General features: G+C 39.1%; 2 protein-coding genes across 3 annotated transcripts; one reads left to right on the forward strand and one right to left on the reverse strand.

Moving 5' to 3' along the window:
- Nucleotides 1–243: 243 nt before the first annotated feature.
- abhd10b (abhydrolase domain containing 10, depalmitoylase b) lies at nt 244–4,711 on the reverse strand. Its single transcript, XM_024280503.2, has 5 exons — nt 4,553–4,711; nt 4,018–4,204; nt 2,375–2,486; nt 1,063–1,200; nt 244–985 (listed from the first exon to the last, which is right to left on the reverse strand). Exons 1-5 carry the CDS (start codon nt 4,644–4,646, stop codon nt 644–646), a joined length of 873 nt encoding a protein of 290 aa, XP_024136271.1. The 5' UTR covers nt 4,647–4,711; the 3' UTR covers nt 244–643.
- Nucleotides 4,712–6,285: 1,574 nt separating this feature from the next.
- On the forward strand, nt 6,286–14,282 carry ythdf3 (YTH N(6)-methyladenosine RNA binding protein 3). Of its 2 annotated transcripts, none has more exons than XM_024280169.2 (5): nt 6,286–6,441; nt 7,149–7,173; nt 7,357–7,436; nt 8,890–10,545; nt 13,336–14,282. In XM_024280169.2, the coding sequence occupies exons 1-5, from the start codon at nt 6,439–6,441 to the stop codon at nt 13,357–13,359; spliced, it is 1,788 nt and encodes a 595-aa protein (XP_024135937.1). In that variant the 5' UTR covers nt 6,286–6,438; the 3' UTR covers nt 13,360–14,282. The 2 variants fall into 2 exon arrangements, with proteins under 2 accessions (XP_024135937.1, XP_024135936.1); XM_024280168.1 differs by lacking the exon at nt 6,286–6,441 and adding an exon at nt 6,448–6,780.
- Nucleotides 14,283–21,550: the final 7,268 nt, after the last annotated feature.

Here is a 21,550-nt window from a genome sequence, read left to right on the forward strand (position 1 = left end):
AAACGCTGGCTTCATGTTCTAAAAGATAATAAAGATAATTGAATTAAGTCCTGCCTCAATCCTGAGCTTTTACTGTAACTTAATTATAATAGGGTCTAAAACTGAAAAATTACTGGGTCCTTCCAAAAGTTCATGATTGTTTTGGCATCTTCAATCACAATTTTGTATAATTTTTTGCAAGCTGAAAACTTTAATGTAAGTTCTTATTTGTTCAAAAAAATCCCCACTGTGTGTTGTCTTTCATAGATGTCAGTTCTGCAGTCTGGTGCGCAGAGGTTTTATTGGCCAAAACAGGTGAAAAGTACTAAAAAGGCACAGGAAAACTGTATGTCTACTCAAGGAAAGAGGAAAAATCAGCCAAACAAGGATGACGACAGAGACCGGTGTGACGCTACAACCAGCCGAAACACATAGAAATGCAACCTGAAGAGATTCGGGAGGAGCTACAAGCTAAACCCTTTCAAAAATGTATGAGCTGTAACATCGTGCTGACATAATAGTGATGCAAAGAGAGGAGAAAATAGTGGGGAAAAAAGGGTCACATTTGGCAGACAAACATGCCACTGTTTGGTAAATTCCTTGAGGGTTGACCTTCTAGTTAACAGTCATTTTCCTTATTTTCAGGACCATCTCTACCTCTTCCTCAGACCAAAGTGGTCAGCTTGTCTATGAGATCGTCGATGGTGTAGACCATGAGCTTGATGTCATCCTTTTCAGACATGCGGTGCTGGCCGTATCGCCTGAGAATGACGTCCACGTCGTGGCTGAGGACTCGCTCTGCGACCTGCATGGACACGTGCCAGGGGACGTCCTCGTCTTTCAGCCCGTGAATGAGCCGCACAGGACAGGTGATGGGTATGGGGCTCTGGAGCACACAGTGGTTTTCCGCTTCTTGCAGAAAGTCCATGCTAAACTTGTAAACGCCTTCCTCTGTGTGCTTGGTGGGCACCGTCCACTCCCCTTTAGCCTCAAATTCCTTTCGAGTCTAAGTATTTAAAGATGGAGAGATCTCAGTGGGAATATTTAATATCTGTACGGGTTTCTAAAAGACATGCTTCCCACCTCCAGCGGAAGAGAGTTGAATGATGTCACGAGATGATCGGCAGCGGTGGCGACGCCCACTAAGGCGGCGGTCTTCTCTGGTCTCGCAATGGCTGCCAGCAGCATCAGCCAGCCACCTATACTGGAACCCACCAGTATCTGTCAGAAGGAAAAAGGTCACAGAACAGATTAAAGGGACTGAAAACACAAAACTTTTCAAACCCAGTGTGGTATCACACTGCCCCCTTCTGGAGACAGATGTAACACATTATTGAATTTATTAAAAAATCTTATTTATATTAAACTATGAATGAAAATTTGACTTGTGTACTTTCAATGACATTCACAGAAAGCATTTTAAGTTTCTTTGGGTCATTAACCCGCTGGAAAGTGAACCGTCAGCTCTTTCTGAAATCATGAGCACTGTAGAACAATTTTCATGCATTTCGCCCTGTAAAAGGATTGGTGACTTGCCCGAGGTGTAGCCAGCCTTTGCCCAATGTTAGCAAAGATAGGCTCCAGCAACCCAGTGACCCCAAACAGCTTTTCCTCAGTTCCCACCAATCTCTAGTTTCTGCTGCTGAAAAAGACCTAAAACATAGTCCCAGATTTTTTTCACCTCACATTTGGAACCAAACAGCTTATTTTTGTTGAATTAGAATAGACAATTGCGCGTCTTACAGTCTAAGACTCTTCCTGGTTGTCTGAATTTTGGTTGGCTGGTCTATCATGACGCCAGAACACTGGAGGCCTGCAGTGACGGGTGTCTTCTTTTTGCACACAGAGTATCTCAAACTCAGCATGAGAGACCATTTGCTTCTTGGTGACTTTTCATGCTTTTATTGATTCTGAAAATCCACCAGCTCTTGCTAGAAATAAGATACTTCAATTTATTGTAGTTGTGTTCTCTGCTTTTGGGTTTACTTTTTTCACCCTTGAGCTTTTTTTCTAGAGATTTGTGCATTTTCATGTCATGTGAGATAATTTTCCAATTGGACTCAAAACATGCCAAAGACCGTGGGCGTTAGGCGACACATGCTAATCTGTAAGAACCATTTTAAAGAAGTTTGAATTCTTATGCGATATTTTGATTTTTTTTCAGTAAAAAACTGTAAAACACCTTCAAAATGCAACATTTTTAAATTACAAGCGATGGGAAATGCAAAACAATAAAAAAAGATTAAACTAGAGTTAAATATTTATTTACATTTTCTTCTGTTTAAGAACTTGATGTTAACAGTGAAATTTTTTTTTTTTTGAAAACGTTTATGAATAGCAGCTTTCATTGCACAATAATATTGTGAATAGGAACATGAAGTCATGAAACACTCACCTGTGGCCCCTCCACTAACTCATCCAACACATACAGGACATCTTTTTTCCAGGTCCCAATGGTTCCTTCTGCTAACACTCCCTCTGAGGCTCCATGTCCTGTGTAGTCAAATCTGTGAAACAAATAGAACACAAAGGTATGTCTTAAAGATCTAAAAAGTAAGAAAAAATATATAGTTTATTCTCCTTTAGATATAGAACTTTGATGCAAAATGGCTTAAAGAGACATTCAATTCAGACTTTAAGGTAGATTTCAATGCTAACATGGCAGAGAGGAATGTGTTGTCCTGTTATTAGCAGCGTTTTATTGTGTCATTTATGTGCGTCGAAAACGCCGTTGTGCTTGAATAAAGGGGCTATGGTCGGAAGCGTCTTTGAAAGGACCAACACTAGATGGAACTTATCGCGCACCTGGGAATCAATTCCACATTTAATGTGGCATTAAATTCTTCAGAAATACAAATTAAAGTGCTAACTAATTTCCAGGTCAAAGCTGCTTCAAATTTAATACAATATTTAAGCCAAAAGCTGTAGAGAATCAGAAATATCTGATTATTTTATATTTTATATTATTTTATATTAATACAATTTAAAACTAGGGATGTCCCCAATCCAATCCTAAATCATTTGATTTTGATACAATACAGAATCCCAATCAAATACTTTTGTAGAACATAAAAAAATGTTATAAACTAATCCAGGTTGGTCCCTATTTTTACTTTATTCGCCTTCTATTATCATTTAACACTTAAATACAACACTTCTGTGAAGTAGCTTAAGAAAAATCAAGTAAAAATACAGCAACTATCAAGTAGTAATATGTCATAATTAGACTTGTAAGAAAGTTTAGACACTGTAGCATTAGTCCTTTAGAACTATAAGTTTGTTTTTATTGATTATTATCCATGATTACATAAAAAATCATTTAAAAGTAGAAGTTATTTTTTCCAAAAATATCTGTTGCAGTAGGAAAATAAGGTGATACTTAGTCATGTACAAAAGTTTAGTGACTGAAGCTTTAGTATGCATCCTAAGAAAAATGTTGATACAATAAAAATGATTAAAACAAGTATTTTCTTCCCTTATTGTAGCATTTATGGGCCTATATCATGCTATTCTTAAGCCTTTCAGAGTAATCTTTATCCATATATATGATAATATATTACATTTGGCACACTAAAGAACATTATTTTATGAAATACGAGTTATTTTTGCAAGCTAATTTTCCTACCCAGAAGTAAAACGCTTTAATCTCTGGGGCACCACCTTTCCCTACTTGTGGGTGCCGTCGTCCAAGAGCCAGCCTCGGCAGCGTCTGCGTTTCACCCACAAAACTTTTGCAAAGGCAGATTTGAATATTGTGCATTAAAATAAAAGTATTTTGCCGATCAGTATTTGCTCCGTAAAGAAAGTGGGTGTGTGTGAGCCTGAGGGTGGCGCTGGTAGCACAAACTCTTCCTGGAAGGGGCTGTTCCCCACTTTGTGACATCATCATGTTAGGATCCACCCATTTTTACAGTTTGGGAGGGGCTAGTGATATTTGGGGTTGTTTTTCCTAAGGAATTAAGGTTATAAAGATAAAAAAAAGTTGATTTTGCTAAATGCAAAATGTACAAATGAGGGGTTTATTTTTTAATTACCTACCTTAGATATGAGTGACCTAATGACTTGCAGAACTCTTCCAGAGCCTCAGCTTTCTGTCCATTCATGTTGGATGCATATCCTGGCAGGAAGACCACACCTGGACTCTTTCCCTTCAGTTTTCTGTAGGCCAGCTTTGGAAGATTTGGTCGTGACGCAAACTGAACTGTGGATTTGTGTCTTCTGACTTCTAGAGAACAGAATATTGAAGAGACAACATTTACAACTCCAAATGTACCATATTAGCTATTCACGGAACAAAGTGTGACGTTAGCCACATTCCTTCAAACACACAAATCTGTATGGGTTACATGCAACAGTTCGGCAAAAGGAGCGCGTTTTTAACGTTCTGAAATGCAGAGAGAAGAACACCAGATACTGGAATCTAGCACTACTTTAAATCTCCAAGACATGATTAACATGCCACGGTATTTAAAAAGGCGCAATCGCCACACCCCCTCCGGTACGTTTAAACACCACATATTAACTCTTGGGAATTGTAAACTGAATTTAGCCAAAAACAAAAACCTAATCCAACCTTCAAATCGCTTTGGACAAACAGCTGTGAGCCCTCCATTGCTTAATAATTGTGAAAGTCCTCTACGGCAAGACCTCAACGAGACGGCTGCCATACTGTTCCGCAACAACTACGGACTTATCGCGAGAGTTGCGTCAACTCTCACTTCTACTGATTTGTTGACATAGCGTTCCTCTTAAAAACACTGCTACTTTTTATGTTTTATACACAAAATATTCATTTTTTGTTTATTTAAAAGTAAATATATAGCCTTTATGCATTTATTAAATAAATATACTGGACGTTATCGCACAATTTAGGCTTGAAATGAGACAAAATAAATTTAAAATTTAACAGTGTAAGAAATTTAATTACTTTCTAAATCCAGAATTTGTAGATCACACAAATGAATATATAGTCCATGTATAAAGATAATATGGGTAATTTTATGTGATATGGCTGCATATTTTACTTTGTAAATACTAAAATCCTAAAAGAGCTACTTTCTCTTATGAAAGAATTGCACTATACTGAAGAAATTGAAAAATATATACATATAAAAACATTTAAATATATGTGAACAAACAAAATGTAATTGACTTTAATACTAAATTATTATTTACATTAAAAAAAAGGAAACAAATCTGCATCAGTGGCGGACTTAGCAGTTTGGAGGCCCCTGGCGAAAAATAAAATGGGGGCCCTCTGCAGTTGTTAAAAAAAAAAAAGAATCCAATTCATTTTAAAATGACAAATAACTACACTGGTCCGCCAGTAGACATAATCAATGTCTAGGATCCAAATGATTAGATAAGCCCTTAAAAATTGAAATAATTTCGGCATTGAAATTTAAAAGGAAATACACACAATAGGACAATTTTTAGGATAACAATGACATGATGAGCATCACATGTTTAAATTGCATTTATGGAACAGGTTAGTGAAGTAGTTGTATTATTAGTGGGCTATGCATCTAATGGTGGCAGGTTAGGCACTGCTTTATCTGTGGTTGAAACATATTTTAATAAGGAAATAAAAACTGGCTAACAGACCCTAAATCTGCCCAAATTATGTCCACCAGTCCAAAACAATGTTTATTTGCAAAGTCGGAATCAAAACTGCTCAAATGGGTGGAAAACAGGATCTTCTACTTGCCTGGAATATTCCATTGCTACAGTGGGACGGGGGCGGACGAAACAATTTTAGATGATCAATCTTAGCCATTTTAGGGATATGACAAGTTGTTATGTAAGAGTTAAATAATAATGGGGATAAACTATATTTTAGACACTTTTATTAAGTGTTCAGCATGATGAGTGTCAGAGTGTTGGGGGCCCCAGACAATTGCCTACCTTTTCCTAATGGTAAGTCCACCCCTGATTATATTGCCACAAATTAAAAATAATTGCAGTATTTTAATATGCTACAAAATATTATACTTCCATTTATGGCTTAAGTTGTTGCTCAATATATTAAAAAATATGGTATTGTTTTGCAAGGGTTTTTAACTTAAAAAATAAATTATCACTATTTATAATAAATTCAAATGTGCATCTGCTTACAACATTTAAGACGCTGAAGTTATAAAAAAAACAAACAAAACACAAATACACACAAAACACATTTTTAGTTTTTACGTATTAATTTATACATCTATCCATAGTGATTAAGCTAAATAAAAAACCTTCCCAATTATTGTTTTGCAAAAACTTATTGTGTCAATTGGATTAGATGCTTTAGTACGGAGCATTTGAGGGAAAAACCAAAGCAGTAGAGAAGTTGTTTGTCCGTGGCTGTCATGTGAAGTGTCAGCTTGTAACATGACTCAGAGCGTCACAGGCGGAAGGTCACGGAGCAGCAGAACGGAACGGAAGCGGGAGTAAAAAGCCTATCCGCCATTGTGGAATATGGTAAGGGATATACCAGTAAGGCAATAATCAGTCCCAAATTAACGCGAAAAGGGGGAATTTATGACAGGAACGGACACGGTGATTGACGCCCTGTCCACAGACGCCAAGTCGCCGTCTCTAGCTGTGAGAAGAGGCAGGTTGTCGCGAGTGTTTTTTGAGTACGGCAGTGAGGAAAACGTCGCCGTAAAACGTTTACTGAGTGAGTGGACGACCAGAGAGACCAGCCAGGAAGGCAGCGAAGTGCGGAGACAGACATACGAGGGGGAAAGCCGTGAATAGTCTGACTAACGGCGCTCAGTTTGGGTTTCCTGGAGGATGTCTGCGACCACAGTCGATCAGGTTCGTGTTCCGAGGCATGAGCGATGCTACGCGTTAGCTTTGCGGCGATCTGAAACTTTGCTGACAACAGTTTGATCCGGTGCGCCAGATCAAACAGGCTTTCAAAGTCCTGGATATTCGATAGCTGTTTAGCTGGAGCGTAGGCCGACTGTACCACCGACTAACTCTGGCTGGAGCCGGTTGGCAATGCGGTACCGCTTGACATCCGGTTAGTTCGTTGAAGCAAGCCTGACATGCTAACATCCGGGATAAGGTCCTCTATCTGGGGTGAACTGTGGCTACCTGAACGGTGTTTGTGCCGCTAGTACAGCCTGCCCTGTTAAGGTTGCTCTTCTAACCATCTTATCTGTCTTTTTTGTCATTTTCAGAGACCTAAAGGACAAGGAAACAAAGGTAGGTGACATTTAAACATGCTAATTGACTGGCAGATAATGTTTGTCCAAACTGCAGCCTGTAGCATGCTGACCCAACACTATTGTACCTATGAACAGCTGGATTTTTAAAAAAAACTGTTTATGACAAATATTAGCCAAGTAAACACAAGTTTTAAAGTTGTTTTTGTCTATCTTTATCTAGTGCAAAACGGATCAATGCATCAAAAGGATGGTGTGAATGATGATGATTTCGAGCCTTACCTGGGCGGTCCGACAAATCAGGTGTTGTATCCCAGAAATGTGTGTTTTAGCCATTTTGATTTGGTGAAATACTCTAGAAACTAATCTAAATCAATTAATTATCAAGATGGGAAATAATTAAAGACTCACTTCACAGAAAATTGTGTTTTAACTTGTTCTTGGAGTATTTTTCTGATTATGAAGTGGGGCAATTTTTATATCTTAATATATTCTTTTCCATATCATGCGATAACAATATTTGTCACAGTATGAACCAAATAACTTTATTTGTCAAATTTGAACACTCTGCAGTAAAACAAAGAAATGTGTAATCATCAGCAGGTTATTTAGATTTAAATCTTTACTTCCTATCATACTTTTAGTATAACAGATGCACTGAAATAAAATCACGATATATATCGAGATATAAATCCTTGTTTTATCACCCAGTCCTATTATGAAGCACAAATTAAGCTTAAAATAGCATTTCTGAATATTTTGTATTCATATTGCTGTGAGGGGCTGCAAGCTAGTGGGAGAGTGTAAACCAGAAATAACTACTATTTGCCAATATCTGACCCCTACCTCCAACCCTGTTCCTCGCCCTGCTTGTTTTGCAGCTAACCCTGCTTCACTAATTGCTGATTAGCTGGATTGTGTGAGCCCAGTTTCCGATTGACTGAACACTCCTGATCCAGGTGACCAGTAATTACCGAACCAGGGTTAGCTGCAAAGCAAGCAGGACAGTAGCTAACAAGGAACAGAGTTGGAGACCCCTCCACCACAACAACAGTCCTGCAAACTAATCAGAGGCAATCTGATGAACTCTTCTGCTCTGAAGAAGCTGACAGACTTTTTTTTTTGCTTAAAAACTTCATAATCATAATTAAAGACCACTGGGAATGCTTTTACAGAAGTAAAAAAATGATCAGAGAAATAGGCTTTAACCTGGTGCTAGAACTTATTGTAATTGGTCAGTTTAATAAAAGAAAGTGACTTCATATGTAATTTTCTGACTACGTGCAATCAGTGCAGAACTTTATTCTTGGCCGCACGGACCCAGAGGAAAGGTTATGCTTACGGTTAAAATGTGTTACCAACAACAACCTTTAGTCTGCTTGGACAGACTTAAAATAGGTGTGGGCAATGCAGAAATGTAGATATGTGCTTGGTCGTACGTAAAAACGTGCAAATAACAGTAGCCTAAAAAAACATGTTTATGTCGGTTATTTATTTTCTTTTTTCGTTACATAAATGTTCATTAAGCAGTTTTACAATTAAAGTGATGCTAGGGTAAAAATGTGCATGTCAAACAAGGTATTTTCACACTTTTTGTTTAAACTCCAAGCCTATTTGTAAAATATTTTAAATTTACAAATAGAAATAGGGGGAGGGGATAAAAGTTCCAACAATAAGTCATGTGAATAGTTCATCTGTTTGGTTTTGCTGCCATCATTTGTTTTTAAAACGTGCTTTTCTCTATTGTGCCACACAGAGTAACAGCTATCCACCAATGTCTGACCCCTACATGTCCAGCTACTATGCTCCATCCATTGGTTTCCCGTATTCTCTGGGAGAGGCTGCTTGGTCCACGGCCGGAGACCCGCCTATGCCCTACCTAACTACCTATGGACAGATGAGTAATGGCGAGCCGCACTTTATCCCCGATGGCGTTTTTGGCCAACCAGGTGCCCTGGGAAACACCCCTCCTTTTCTTGGCCAACACGGCTTCAACTTCTTTCCTGGTAATGCTGACTTTTCTACCTGGGGCACCAGTGTTTCTCAGGGTCAATCGACACAAAGCTCAGTCTATAGTAGCAGCTATGGCTACGCCCCCAGCTCACTGAGTCGGGCCATCGCGGATGGACAAGCCGGCTTCGGGAGTGAAACCCAGCTCAGTAAGGTTCCCGTTCTGAACAGCATTGAGCAGGGCATGGCGGGCCTAAAACTGGGTACGGATATGATGGCAGCTGTCACCAAAACGGTGGGTTCCCCCTTAGGAGGCAATGCAGGTATGAGCAGCATGGCGGCCAATAACCTTCCCCCATCCGTCAGCTCGTCGGCACCCAAACCGGCCTCCTGGGCAGCTATTGCCAAGAAGCCAGCCAAACCCCAACCTAAAGTCAAACCTAAAGCCAACATAGGGATGGGGGGTGGTGCTGCTATCCCCCCTCCACCCATAAAGCACAATATGAACATTGGTACTTGGGAAGATAAGGGCTCACTCAACAAGCCCCCGTTAGCTCAGACTATGATGCCACCCCAACCTATGGTGCAGCAGCCGCTTCTGGCTCAGCCTCAAGCATTACTGCAGAACCCTTTGCCCCCTCAGCCCCCCCACCAGCCCCAGCATCAACACCAGCCCTTCCAGCTGCAGTCCCTCCAGTCTCCCCAACACCCCCAGCCTCTCCACGGCCCGCAGCACCTTCACCTCGCCTCCCAACCGGGCCCCCCTCCACCCCTCCATCAGCAACAACCCCAGCAGCCGGTTCCGCCCCCCAACCGCTGGGTGGCTCCCAGGAACCGAGGCGAGGGCTTCGGCATGGGTGTGGGGATTCCGCTGAGCGCCGCTCCGTGCTCAGGAGAAGTGCACCCCGTGCTGGAAAAGCTCCGCGCCCTCAACAACTACAACCCCAAAGACTTCGACTGGAACTTGAAACACGGACGAGTTTTCATCATCAAGAGTTACTCAGAAGATGACATACACCGCTCCATCAAGTATTCTATCTGGTGCAGCACAGAACACGGCAACAAGCGGCTGGATAGTGCTTACCGCTCGCTGGGCAACAAGGGACCCCTGTACCTTTTATTCAGCGTCAACGGCAGTGGGCATTTCTGCGGCGTGGCCGAGATGCGCTCACCGGTGGACTACAACGCCTACGCGGGCGTCTGGTCTCAGGACAAATGGAAGGGCAAGTTTGAGGTGAAGTGGGTTTTCATAAAAGACGTGCCCAACAACCAGCTGCGTCACATCCGTCTGGAGAATAATGACAACAAACCCGTGACCAACTCTAGGGACACTCAGGAAGTGCCTCTGGAGAAGGCCAAACAGGTGCTTAAAGTTATTGCAACTTTCAAGCACACCACCTCAATCTTTGATGACTTTGCACATTATGAGAAACGTCAAGAAGAGGAGGATGCTCTGAGGAAGGTGAGTTTCCTGTTATCGTGTTTTAGCCGCTCTGAGGTTTTTAGCATCAACAGTCTGCAGCGAGTGGAAGTTCCCTGAGGTCTGTCACCAGGTTGACGTGCAACTGTCGCTCAGGCGCAGGTTCAGGAGACCCCGGGCCCTCGCCCGCCAGTTTACGCCACGACGGTTGAAATATGTCTATAGGCTTTCCCGAAATAGCGCGCATTCCTGGCATTCCATGTTTCAGACAAAGACGGATGCTGGCTCTGATCTCCCTTTGAACACCCAGCTCCGCTGCTCTCCACTGGCTCCTCATGCTTTATTTGACTTTAACAACATAAGCCCTGGGTCCACAAACTGGCGACAGCATCCGTCTCACAGTTTGACTCCTAAAGAGGTTTTACTCCTCACCAAAAAAAGAAAAAAACTACACAATAAAAATGCAATATTACATTTACCCTCACACAGTGCAAGACTCAAAGGGGAAATATGGTGCAGTAGTAATAACAGTGGCATGCAACAAATGTTTAATTTAGCAGTAAAAGCTCAGTGGGATTCTGCTGCTGTGAAGACACGCTTGCAAATGAGTTGAACCAGGTTTCGTTGTGCCGCTTCCATTCTTAGATTCCCCAGCATGTTAATTGGATCAAGAAAACCCACAAGAACCCACTTTTTTCTCTTTTTTTTTCTTTTTCCTGGCACTCCCACGCTGCTTCCCAGATTCTATATTGACTCCTGGCTGCTGACCTTCTTAATATGCGCCGTGTTACTTTCTCATAAATATTTCAAGTCAGTGTTTTCAAGCGTCTGGAAAACAACCTGTCAGTTTAAAGCTGGTTTCATCCCGCGCTGTGAATGCGGCGTGCTACGTTGCTTTCATCGTCTTGACCTCCTACATGACAGCATCGGCCCGGCTGAGGCCTCGCCTTACCTTCTCCTGACAAGGTTAATTGTTGTCTATTGTTCGGTCTGTCCTTCCTCGTCTTTGGACGGTGCTAAAGCAGAATGCCGTTCTATACAATAACATCTCTCAGGTTTGTAATAGAACGTAAAAATCGAAATGTATTTGTCAATTATGAACAGAATGGCTCATTTTTGTTCCTCTGTGTGCAGTCAGAAGGAAAGCAGGAATGATTATGTGGTTATGTAACAGTTTTTTTGTACCAGATAGTTAATTATTTGGGGGAGTAAGAAGTTGATGATTTGCAGGGCAGAAAATACACATTTTCATCACATTTTTACTAAAAATGAATCTAGGTTTCAAGTTTATTTTTCTTATTTTTTTGCTTTGGAATTCCATTTTCATGAGTATTTGACTGCTGCTGTTAAATGTAATTATACTCCGAGTAAGTCCTCCCTTCTTTCATATCTATGGCTGCAACGTTTAACTAGAGACTCACAGTAACCAGTCTGAAGCTTGTGTAAACAGAGCTGAGTATTTGGTTTGTGCATTCCTTGGGACCTCTAATTTTCTCTGCTTTCTTACTGAGGTTGCAGCTAGTGCTGGGCGATATGACGATACGTATCGTGTGGGCGATTGACAAGTGTCTATTGTGCCATTTCTCTCCTATCGCTTCTATTTGTTTATTTTTATTGCTGTGGATAAATGTGTTTTCCTACTAAGAAACTTGAAGCTGTTGTGCACTTTAAAAACATTTTTTGTGACATTTTCTCCATTTTTTTAGAGATAAGCTGAAAATGTACTTCATTTTGGTATATTGTGATATATATTGGTAATGTGATATAAAAGAATTTATATGGTGAGATACAAGTTTTCCCATATTGCCCAGGACTAGTTGCAATAAAGTATTTTTATTTTACACAATAACCAGAAAAATGCTCTTTACCTTAAGCATTGATTGGACAAACAGCTGGAAATCTGTTCAATGACATTTGGACTCTTTTTCTAAGGAGTCTTATGTGGAGTAGAGACAGGAAAAAGGGTTCATAAAGGGGGTTAAATAGGTTTTTGGTCCCATTTTTGTAAATATTCAACCATTTCTTTTATCTGTGTTGACTGAGAGGTGTTAAGTTATTGCATTTTGGTGTCATACCTTTAAATATTTAACAAAATCAGATGTTATTTTGCTTGGAAAAGGCTAAATTTAGCAAACTCCCGACGCAGAAGTCATGCTGGTAACTAATTTTTTTTTTTAATATACACTTGCTATCATAAATTAGGTTTTATTGCCAGGCATCTAGGGGGTTGTAAGGAGTTTAAAGGCTTCAGTTTCGAAGCCTCCATCATTCCTGAGTGATTGTGGGAGGGTTGCAGAGCGAATTGTCCTGATGAGGGAAGTTGGTTGCCATGGGAGAAGTGTGCAAGGTTGTGGAGCTGGTATGTGTCCAAGCAGCCTCTGAATGAATGCAAAGACTCGAGGCTTTTGTTGTAACGCCTCACAGAAACGAGACGAGATGTTTGTACCTCATTTCTGCAGGGTTGGGCAGTTTTCTGTTGATTATTGACAAAAAAAAGCATAGTGGAATGTTTGTTTTTACTAAAATACTAGTTTTATTGTGTAGAACTTAAGTGTTATGTTATGGTAAAAAAAATTAATAAGTGTAAGGTTTATTTTGATTTAATTATTCATAACTACTGCTAAAATTATGGAAATTTTATTTTCAAAAGCAAAAAAATGAGCAGATTTAATCTAAAAATGTCTTTTTTTAACCTTTTTTTTAATCCAGTTTTGGGATCAGCCTCCAATTTTTATATTTGTTGACAACATTAAATATTTTTAGGGTTGAAAATGTTGATGTATTTATTATTTCCACTGATTATCTCTCAATTTTCTCTTTTTTCCCCATCAGGAACGCAGTAGAAATAAACAGTAACCTTCAAGCAAGCCCTCTGCTGGAACTGCAACACTAATGATGTTAAATCAAACCTGCCTAACCACAAGGAGGAAAGGCTCTCCCAATCTTTCCGCTGAAGAAGACAATGTATCCAAACACTTGAACGTGACAAGAGGTGAACTCATCTGTATCCATTGACTGGTGCATCGAACCCTTTTGTTTCCGCTTCACAAGAAAAGAAGTGTAACGTTCTTTGACACTCAGTCTCTCAAGCACTTTCAGTCCCTCGAAACAGCCTCTGCCAGTATCCTTAACGCTGTAATTCTGTTCTTTGATTTTGTTTTGTGAGCTACTAACGAATTAACCAGAGTAGTCAGAAAATTCCACCACGCTTCTTGTTTTCTTTTTGTTTTTAAAGCCTCGATCGTTTGAGATATCACTGAGCTTCATCAGTCCCTGAAGAGAATTAAAAAATTATTCTTGTACTTGAATCTGTATTCAGCCGCCTGATCAATTGAGACGGAGGCTGCGGATGATTGACAGGTGGAATAAATAATTGGGTGAACGGCCACAATCATACCAATCGTATTAGCCTTCTTCTGTTTCTTTCTGCATCTCTTTCTGTGTATCAAAAGGTTAGTAACGTGGCGGCCTGCTGACAGCAGGCTAGAGCTAATCTTTTATTTTTTTGTCTTTTTTTGTTGAAATTCTGTCATTCTGAAGTGCATTTGTTTGAGGAGAAACCTGCTGCTCTGGTAGAACCATCACCTCTTTACTGCTGATGTCTTTACTTCAGGCTCAGTCAGATTTTTTTGTCCTCAACAACAAAGCTGTTTTTGTGGAGAACCTCCACCTGACGGACTCGAGGTTCTTCCCTGAAAGGCTTCAATCAGCTGCACAGACGCATCAGTTTTCTCCTCTTTAAAAGTCACTAGCTAAATAAAGCTTATGTTTAGTGCAAACATGTGCGTTTGTGGTTTTTATTCACTTTTCTTATGCACACATTCCAATTAAGCCTTTATTTAAACCCATTTCAGTGGTAGATTTTACATTTTCACTTTTCAAACAGTTTTAAGTTTAGCATTTCTAGCCTTAATCATTTGTTTTCAATTATTTGTTTATAAAACGTAATCAAGCTTGATTGTTAAATTAGCTGCATTTGAGATAATCATTTTTTTATTGCGTCTCGGTTGGTAAAACGGCACAAATTTGTTTTTTTAATTTTAGACTCATCAACTAACTGACCTTTTAAATGGTCCAATTTTTGCCTTTTTTTTCTTAAATATAAATTTGGCTTAAACCTGAGCATGCTAGCCTGAAGAGGAGGCTGGTACATTTGTTGGCAGCACGCTCTGGTTGCCGTGGAAACGGTTAAATAAAGAGACTGTGCTCCTTGAGTCTGTTGGATTGCTGGTGCGGGCAGGTCGCGGTGAATGTTGACTTGGATCGACTCACCTCTTAAATAAAACGGCTAAACTGCATGAAATAGATAAAAAATACTGATGATCTTCATTAAATAAAGACACAACGAGTTCCTAAACTATTTTGGATTATTTGGTGCTGCAGAAATTCCTGAATTATTTAATTTAGAGAAGAATGTATCTGTTTATTAGTGCATTTACCTTTAAATAGTTGAGCTTTAGGTGCATTTCCTTCTCCTCCTATGCCGTGTCTAAGCTTAACGAGTCAGAAGTCAGAGTCTGATCTGATGAATCCTCTTTCAGCTCCTCAAACATACTCCCCTGTGCTAAAATGGAAATAGGGGGTTAAATCCCTATAAACAGCACAACCAGTAGGAGCCATGTTGGTGCAGGAGTAAAATTTAATTCAGAAACACTAGAAGAACAAGCTAATTGGTTTTAAGCTGCAAGAATCAAGCTGTGATGATATTTCATTAGTGAACTTGTTATGATGTTTTATTCAAATCAACACCTGTCCAAGTATTTTTATTTTAAATACATTCAAGTCTCCTGCTAATGTACGAATGTTGGCCTGGTAACTTTTGAATTTACCTGCCGGTAAAGAAATGCATATTACTTTAAATGCACTTGAATTTTATTTAATTTATTTAGAACCACAAGAGGGATTTTTTTTTCTCTGAGAGAAACCAGATAACTGTGTGGAGGAAGGCAGTAGAGACTTGTTTTAGTGTGATCCTGATCAAAAATAACCTCAGTGTTCTGCATGGTGGTACTAGAAGCCAAGATGATGCCATCTGGAGTAACTTCATGGTTCGACAGTGTGTGTCTGTGCCGATTTGGGTGAATAATTAACTAAAAAGCATCGACATCAAAAGAAATGTAAAATTCAACACGATAATACTTAGATTTTTCAATCCAGCATTTCTGAATTTGACTAATACATTCAAATATTTGATTTAATGCTTAACTTTTATGGTAATAGGAGGTGGAAATAGGTATTTTGCAATGAAAATAAAAGCAAACTTGATCCATGTGTGTTGGAAAATCGTTGGAATAGTCAAATATTTATTTTTCTTTAAAGTTAAAGGAGAATGACAATATAAAAAGAGCTGAATTTAATTAGATTCCGACTGGAAACTGCTGTCAATCTCTTAAAAAAATGTTTAAATTCTAATCATATTTTAAATATGTTTGATGGATTCATCAAATTATTTTTTCTTTTAGTGCTGCCATATGAACAAATTCAACTTAAACAAGCGCTCCTTGCACAGTCTGTCCACTAGAGGGCGCCATCACATCACCATGCTGTAAAGCCTCTGCAGCTCTCAAACAAATCTTGTAAAAAGGAAAGCTCTCCTTCTTCTTCTAAAGCCCTCCAACTCCTACAGACACAATTATACCAGGATGAGAAGCACTTGTTGTACTTCCACAGTTTCTTTCTTTTTTGTCGGCAATTAATGCCAGCTAACCAAGCTGTGTGCAGAGGAAGATGAAGGATGTAAGCAGTGAGTGAGAGGAATTCTCCTTTATGTGCGTCAAGAAGGGAATGAAGAGCTGTAATTATAATATTGTAGGCTTTGGATTAAAACTCGTCTCCTTTGTGTGTTAATTTGCATCCGTCAGGTTTTCACAGGCAGCCTTTGAAAATACCACACTCTCCCTGCTTCCATTTGTGTGGAAGTTAAACAGGAAACGTGCTATTTATTTGCCTCTCAGTGCCCTCTCGATTGTGCTGCAAAGATGCACAAACGTGCAAAACACTGATTTAATTAAAGACCCGGCTGTGACATAGATTTGGCCTTGTGCATTTATTTAAGAGACAAAAACAAGGGTTGTCTTCATAAATTGTGCACCCTGCCTGCTCACCTTCTTTCATCCAGGTCCCCAGGCTTGTTCTATTTTGCCACTTAAGAATCAGACTAACAACTTTAACACCACCATGAGGTTAATTTGCTCTGGTCAAATCTGTTCCAAGAGACTGCAGAGAAAACTTTTTTTCTTTTTCCTATACCCCAAACCGTCAAAATGTCCTTCTGGAGGGAGAATCTGTGAGCGAGGATAAGAGAAGGAGCCTCCTCTCTGAGAGTTGAAATGCCTTTGAAGTCTCAGTCACTCTGAAGACTCATCAACACATGGCTCAAGGCAAGGTTAGCGCAAGTCTCAGGGTTGGCACTTCCTCCATGTTGCAAGGTTCTCACACTTCAGGTCATGTCACTCAAAAAAGTCCTCACAGAGCCTCTGATTACTCTGTTAACTGACACACGGTTGATCTCAGAACAGACCATAATGTACATATCAGCGAGAGATCAGACACCGGAAAGTATTCAGCAGATCTATCATCAAAGCTATGTTTCAAAGGATTATCAGGCGAGCCACGTGCATTAATAAGAGATTGTGAATAATAGTAAGTATTCTTATGGCGCTTTCCCAAGGTATCTCTGTTGCCATGGTTATATCCGTTTCTGTGAACAAGTGTGAGCATTTGCAGAACTCATCCATATGGTACAAACAGAGCAGAACAGGCTGTGCTGCTGTGCACTCTGTGACCCGATTATTATGAACCCAAATATTTCTGCAGCTCTGTTCATGCAGGTGTTGGAAGAAAAACAAGAGAAAACATAAAATGTTCTATGATATTAAATGTATTTTCTATTTTAATAAAAATTTAAGAAGAGAGTAAATCATTGTTAAAGTCACTTTTTTCATTTTTTTTTAAACTAAGTAGGAATTCCTCCCATTGACCTTGCTTTGTTGAGATCATTTAAGCTTTTCTGCTGTAAAAGTTGCAATAATTCAGAATCACAGAACCATTAATGATCCTAAGATGGAATTTAGAAAGTTGCAGCAACATATAAAACAGCAGTGCTGCATTAAAAGTTATGCTATAGACATACTAACTTTTTAAACAGAGAGAAATTATGTATTATCCATCCGCTCATAGTCTCTTGGAATTGTGTTGTAGCACCATGTACTAAAATGTATTTTCTTTCTGCTTTATTTTGTCTATTTTCCCCTAGTAAAACAGATTTATTGCTTGATGGATTCATTTAATTTGGTTCCTTTAGAGATTTTGGCGACACCTGAAGAAAATTTTAATTCAACATATTTATTTCATTGACTCAGCCAAAAAAATATTGATTTTAAAGACATATTTAATCATTGCTAAAGGATAACATGACCAAACAAACCGTTAACCCCTCACTTTGAAAACAAACAAAAAAAAATCACTTCTGATTTTGCTTGGTTTTGCACCAAGAGGTTTCAATGCAGAAAAAAACAATCAAAATGGAAATATTAGACATTTTTATTTCTTTTTTTAATGGTTGAAAGTTTTTATTTATTGAATTGGTCAATAATCAGTTTTACTTTGTTTGTTTAGTAAATTTTAAACATTTCCTTCTTTAAATTCATCTTAAAATCGTGTATCTCTTATAATTTAATAATTTTACTCATCACCTTGTTGTCTACATAATCCTGTTCTCCTCCAGTTTTTTTCATTTATCTGCTTTGGTAATAAAAAAAAAAGCATGTTACTCAATATAACTAAATCTAAAATGTTTACTCGCTCGGTTTTGACATTTTTAAGTGGTGACAGTTTGAATAAAAAATCCCTAATTTGATGGTTGGTCTCTATGATGATTGGAAATTGTTTGTCTTTTCTAAGGTCATTCCAGATCATTTTTCTTTTTTTTTCAGTTAACACACACCTGAATCCTTCGATACTTCAATACCTGCAATCAGGCAGCTTTCAGTTTCATTTTTATGGATTTACTTAGAGTTTCTTTATTTCAAAAAGCATCTCTAACAAGTGCTGCTGTGTTTATTTACCCAACACTTTATTTACCCCTTTCATTTCCTGCTTAAAACCAGATGATCACTAAAATAAATATATAGTTTTGTTTATCAATAAAGGCATAAAGATATAATTCCAAGAGAAAAACACATTTGAAAAAAAATAGTGTGTTTATAGTTTGTTTGGCCATGTAAAAAAGTAAAGTTTAAAATAAATAAAGCAAAAAACAAAAAGGAGAACTAGAGAGACAGAGGCAGAACTGCACAGAAAAGTTTGCAAATATTTAAGGTCTCCTGGATACAATACATATGCTTCATAAATATCTATTATCCGTGTCGGTGATGCCTGACTGTCTAACCTTAAGAAATAGGATGAAACAAAAAGTTCCAAGTTTTGGTAACACACTAACACTGTGAGGACAGCGGCTGTCGGAGATGCACGAGCTTTCGAAAGTAACCACTTTCTGAATTCACAGTTATGTCCAGCGAGAGGCGGTTAGTTCACTCCAAGTTTTACCGCTGCAGGGGGGGAATAGAATGAAAAAACGTCTGAAATATAATGCATTTGAAATGAAAGGAGTCTCTGTGGGGAATGAAAGAGCTCAGGTGGCTCACTGAGGCAAGGAAAGCATATTTAATGTATATATGTATACATGAATAACCGAGAACAACAGCAGAAGACTAACCCCGCTCTGAGGGACGAGCCCTTACGTTTAACTATAGGGAATGAATTATGTGAACGTAAAAGAAAAGTTGAAAAACTCCAAGTTTGACATTAAATACTTCTTTAGTTTTTGTTCAGTTTGAATTTTTGCAGCAAAATTTAAAATTATTTAAGAAATTGTTGCTCACGTTTTATTTTAGCACGCAACTGCTGCTTTATATTGATTTAAAGGTACAATCCGAATTCTTTCCTTCTCCCTACCCCTCCACCTGTAGGGGAATTTGTAGTGTCAGAAATAGTTTTTTTTTTTTTTTTTGCATAGATAAAACATGAAGAAAAAAAATAGCTTTAAAAAAATAAAATAGTTTATAACTTTTGACAGAGCTTTTCATGACTTCCTTTCAAAATAAAAGACATACGGATTACGTCAATGCAGCAAATGCAGTAGGAAGTGTAAAGTCATAAATGGTTAAAAAATGTTTATTTCACCGTCTCTGGTGTATTTCAGCCACAAATTCATAAATATAACCAACAAAAGCTAAATGATAATAATAATAATAGAGCCCCGATGGAGGGGTAAAAGAGCCACAGTAAAAGAGTGAAGTAAGCCTTCACTCATTTCCCATCATCCCTTTGTTTACACTCTCCCTCGCTAGCTTACAGCCCCTCACATGCCCAACCTAACATTAATAACGATAAAAAAAGCAAACACTATTTGAGCCAGATCCCAGTTCTTACGAGGGATTCTAAAGACTTACATAGATCTATTTAGCCTCGTTTCCACTGAACACTAATGAGTCCTGTTAATTCTAGCGAGCATTTCCACTCAGTTAAACCTCGCTTCCACTAAGTGGTTTGTTTTCATGATGCTAGCGTGTCATTGCGTCACCATGATGCGACGACTAGAAAAGCAACACCCATCTTTTTATTGCTTTACTTCTGGTACTTTGTGTATTACGGGAATTTAAAGTTATTTTAGGGAACATAAGATGAATGCAGCTGTAGAATCCTTACAAAGGTTGGAAATGTTATCTTAAATGAGCGCTATAAGCATTCATTGAGAAAAATGCTACAAGAAAATGGTAAAAACACCATTTTAATTGAAGTGGGTGTGTAAAAGAGTTTATTGCTGAATTCTGTGCTTAAAACTCAGAGTGTCCTCCTGAGACATAAGTGATGGAAAGACCGAGGACTTGAGATAGCCATAAACGCTCCATATGTTCAGTGAAACGACTTGAAAGCACACACGGCTCATTGTAGAGGACCTCAGAGATGCTCCTGCTTCTTATAGAGTACATTTAAGCATCATCACAACCAACAATCGAGAGAAGTACGACACTTTTTCCAGGTGCAGTTAAATCCACACTTCAATCGTAAAGATACTGAAACATTGAGGAAAAAAACAATCTGAGCTAATCTGAGGAAATGCATGACGGTGTAGCTTGAGTGTGTAATGTGCTGCAGGTTTCTGTGACCTCTTCTTTCAGACTTTCCAGGCCTGATGGAGATTAAGGGCCGTTAAAGGCCCTCTGCTTCATGTGCAGTTTATATTGATCACATCCACTCAACCTGCTACAGCTAATGATCCGATTACAAGCATAGTGCCCTCATCCTCATCCCCCCTCCTCCCTTCCATCTTCTGCCCTCCACGCCCCACCCTCCTCCTGTTCTTCTCGCCCACTCTTTGTGCTTCGTTGTCTTCCGTGGGATTTGCTCCGCTGTTATCGGCTCTGGAGCGTGTTGATCCCACGCCCCTCCAGGTAAGCCTCCGTGTCCGCCCTTGGTACCTCATTCCTTGGTTTTCTGTGATGCCACCATCTCCAGCCACCATGACGGTATTCTGATGAACTTCACCTCTGCTTGAGGGAGACAGATTGACCTATCACGGAGAGCTAAATGAGCTGAGGCAAACCAGGAGTCATCACCTGAAACGGCACCGAAACCCCAGCTCCGCGGACACCTCCGCCTCGGCTGGCATGGTCAAACAGTCCAGAGGGACGACTTTACAGGACTGCTGTGGTTATTAGCACTGACAGGAGACCATGGACAACGGCTACAAGACAGGATGCTGTTCATTCAGGAGTTTGACTCCTTCAAACTTTAAAGAAACTCTTCAAAGTTAGATCACATTTTTTTAGCTGTACAGAAACAGAATGAGTCACACTTGTGAGGTCCAGAGGTTTATTCAAGGTTTCTAACATATGTTGAGTAGAAAAAAATGAAAAAATAGAAACTAAAAAATAAGTTAAACAAAATATGAGAATAAAGATTTGCAAAAAGATCAAAAAGACATAGAAATTAATAAAACAAAGGCAAAACAACTAGAAGGTGGTGCACTAACGAGCATTTAAAG

This window comes from Oryzias melastigma, linkage group LG20, assembly GCF_002922805.2.
Source record: "Oryzias melastigma strain HK-1 linkage group LG20, ASM292280v2, whole genome shotgun sequence".
NCBI lineage: Eukaryota > Metazoa > Chordata > Actinopteri > Beloniformes > Adrianichthyidae > Oryzias > Oryzias melastigma.

Bases quoted from the DNA above. Each gene is read 5' to 3' on its own strand.
- abhd10b (XM_024280503.2), bottom strand. From the start codon at position 4,646: ATGGCAGCCGTCTCGTTGAGGTCTTGCCGTAGAGGACTTTCACAATTA. The intron at 4,205-4,552 runs GTTGGATTAGGT...TCTGTTCTCTAG, and splicing joins TTGTCCAAAGCGATTTGAAG to AAGTCAGAAGACACAAATCC. The intron at 986-1,062 runs GTGGGAAGCATG...TTAAATACTTAG, and splicing joins TCAACTCTCTTCCGCTGGAG to ACTCGAAAGGAATTTGAGGC.
- ythdf3 (XM_024280168.1), top strand. From the start codon at position 6,757: ATGTCTGCGACCACAGTCGATCAG. The intron at 6,781-7,148 runs GTTCGTGTTCCG...TGTCATTTTCAG, and splicing joins CTGCGACCACAGTCGATCAG to AGACCTAAAGGACAAGGAAA. The intron at 10,546-13,335 runs GTGAGTTTCCTG...TTTCCCCATCAG, and splicing joins AGGAGGATGCTCTGAGGAAG to GAACGCAGTAGAAATAAACA.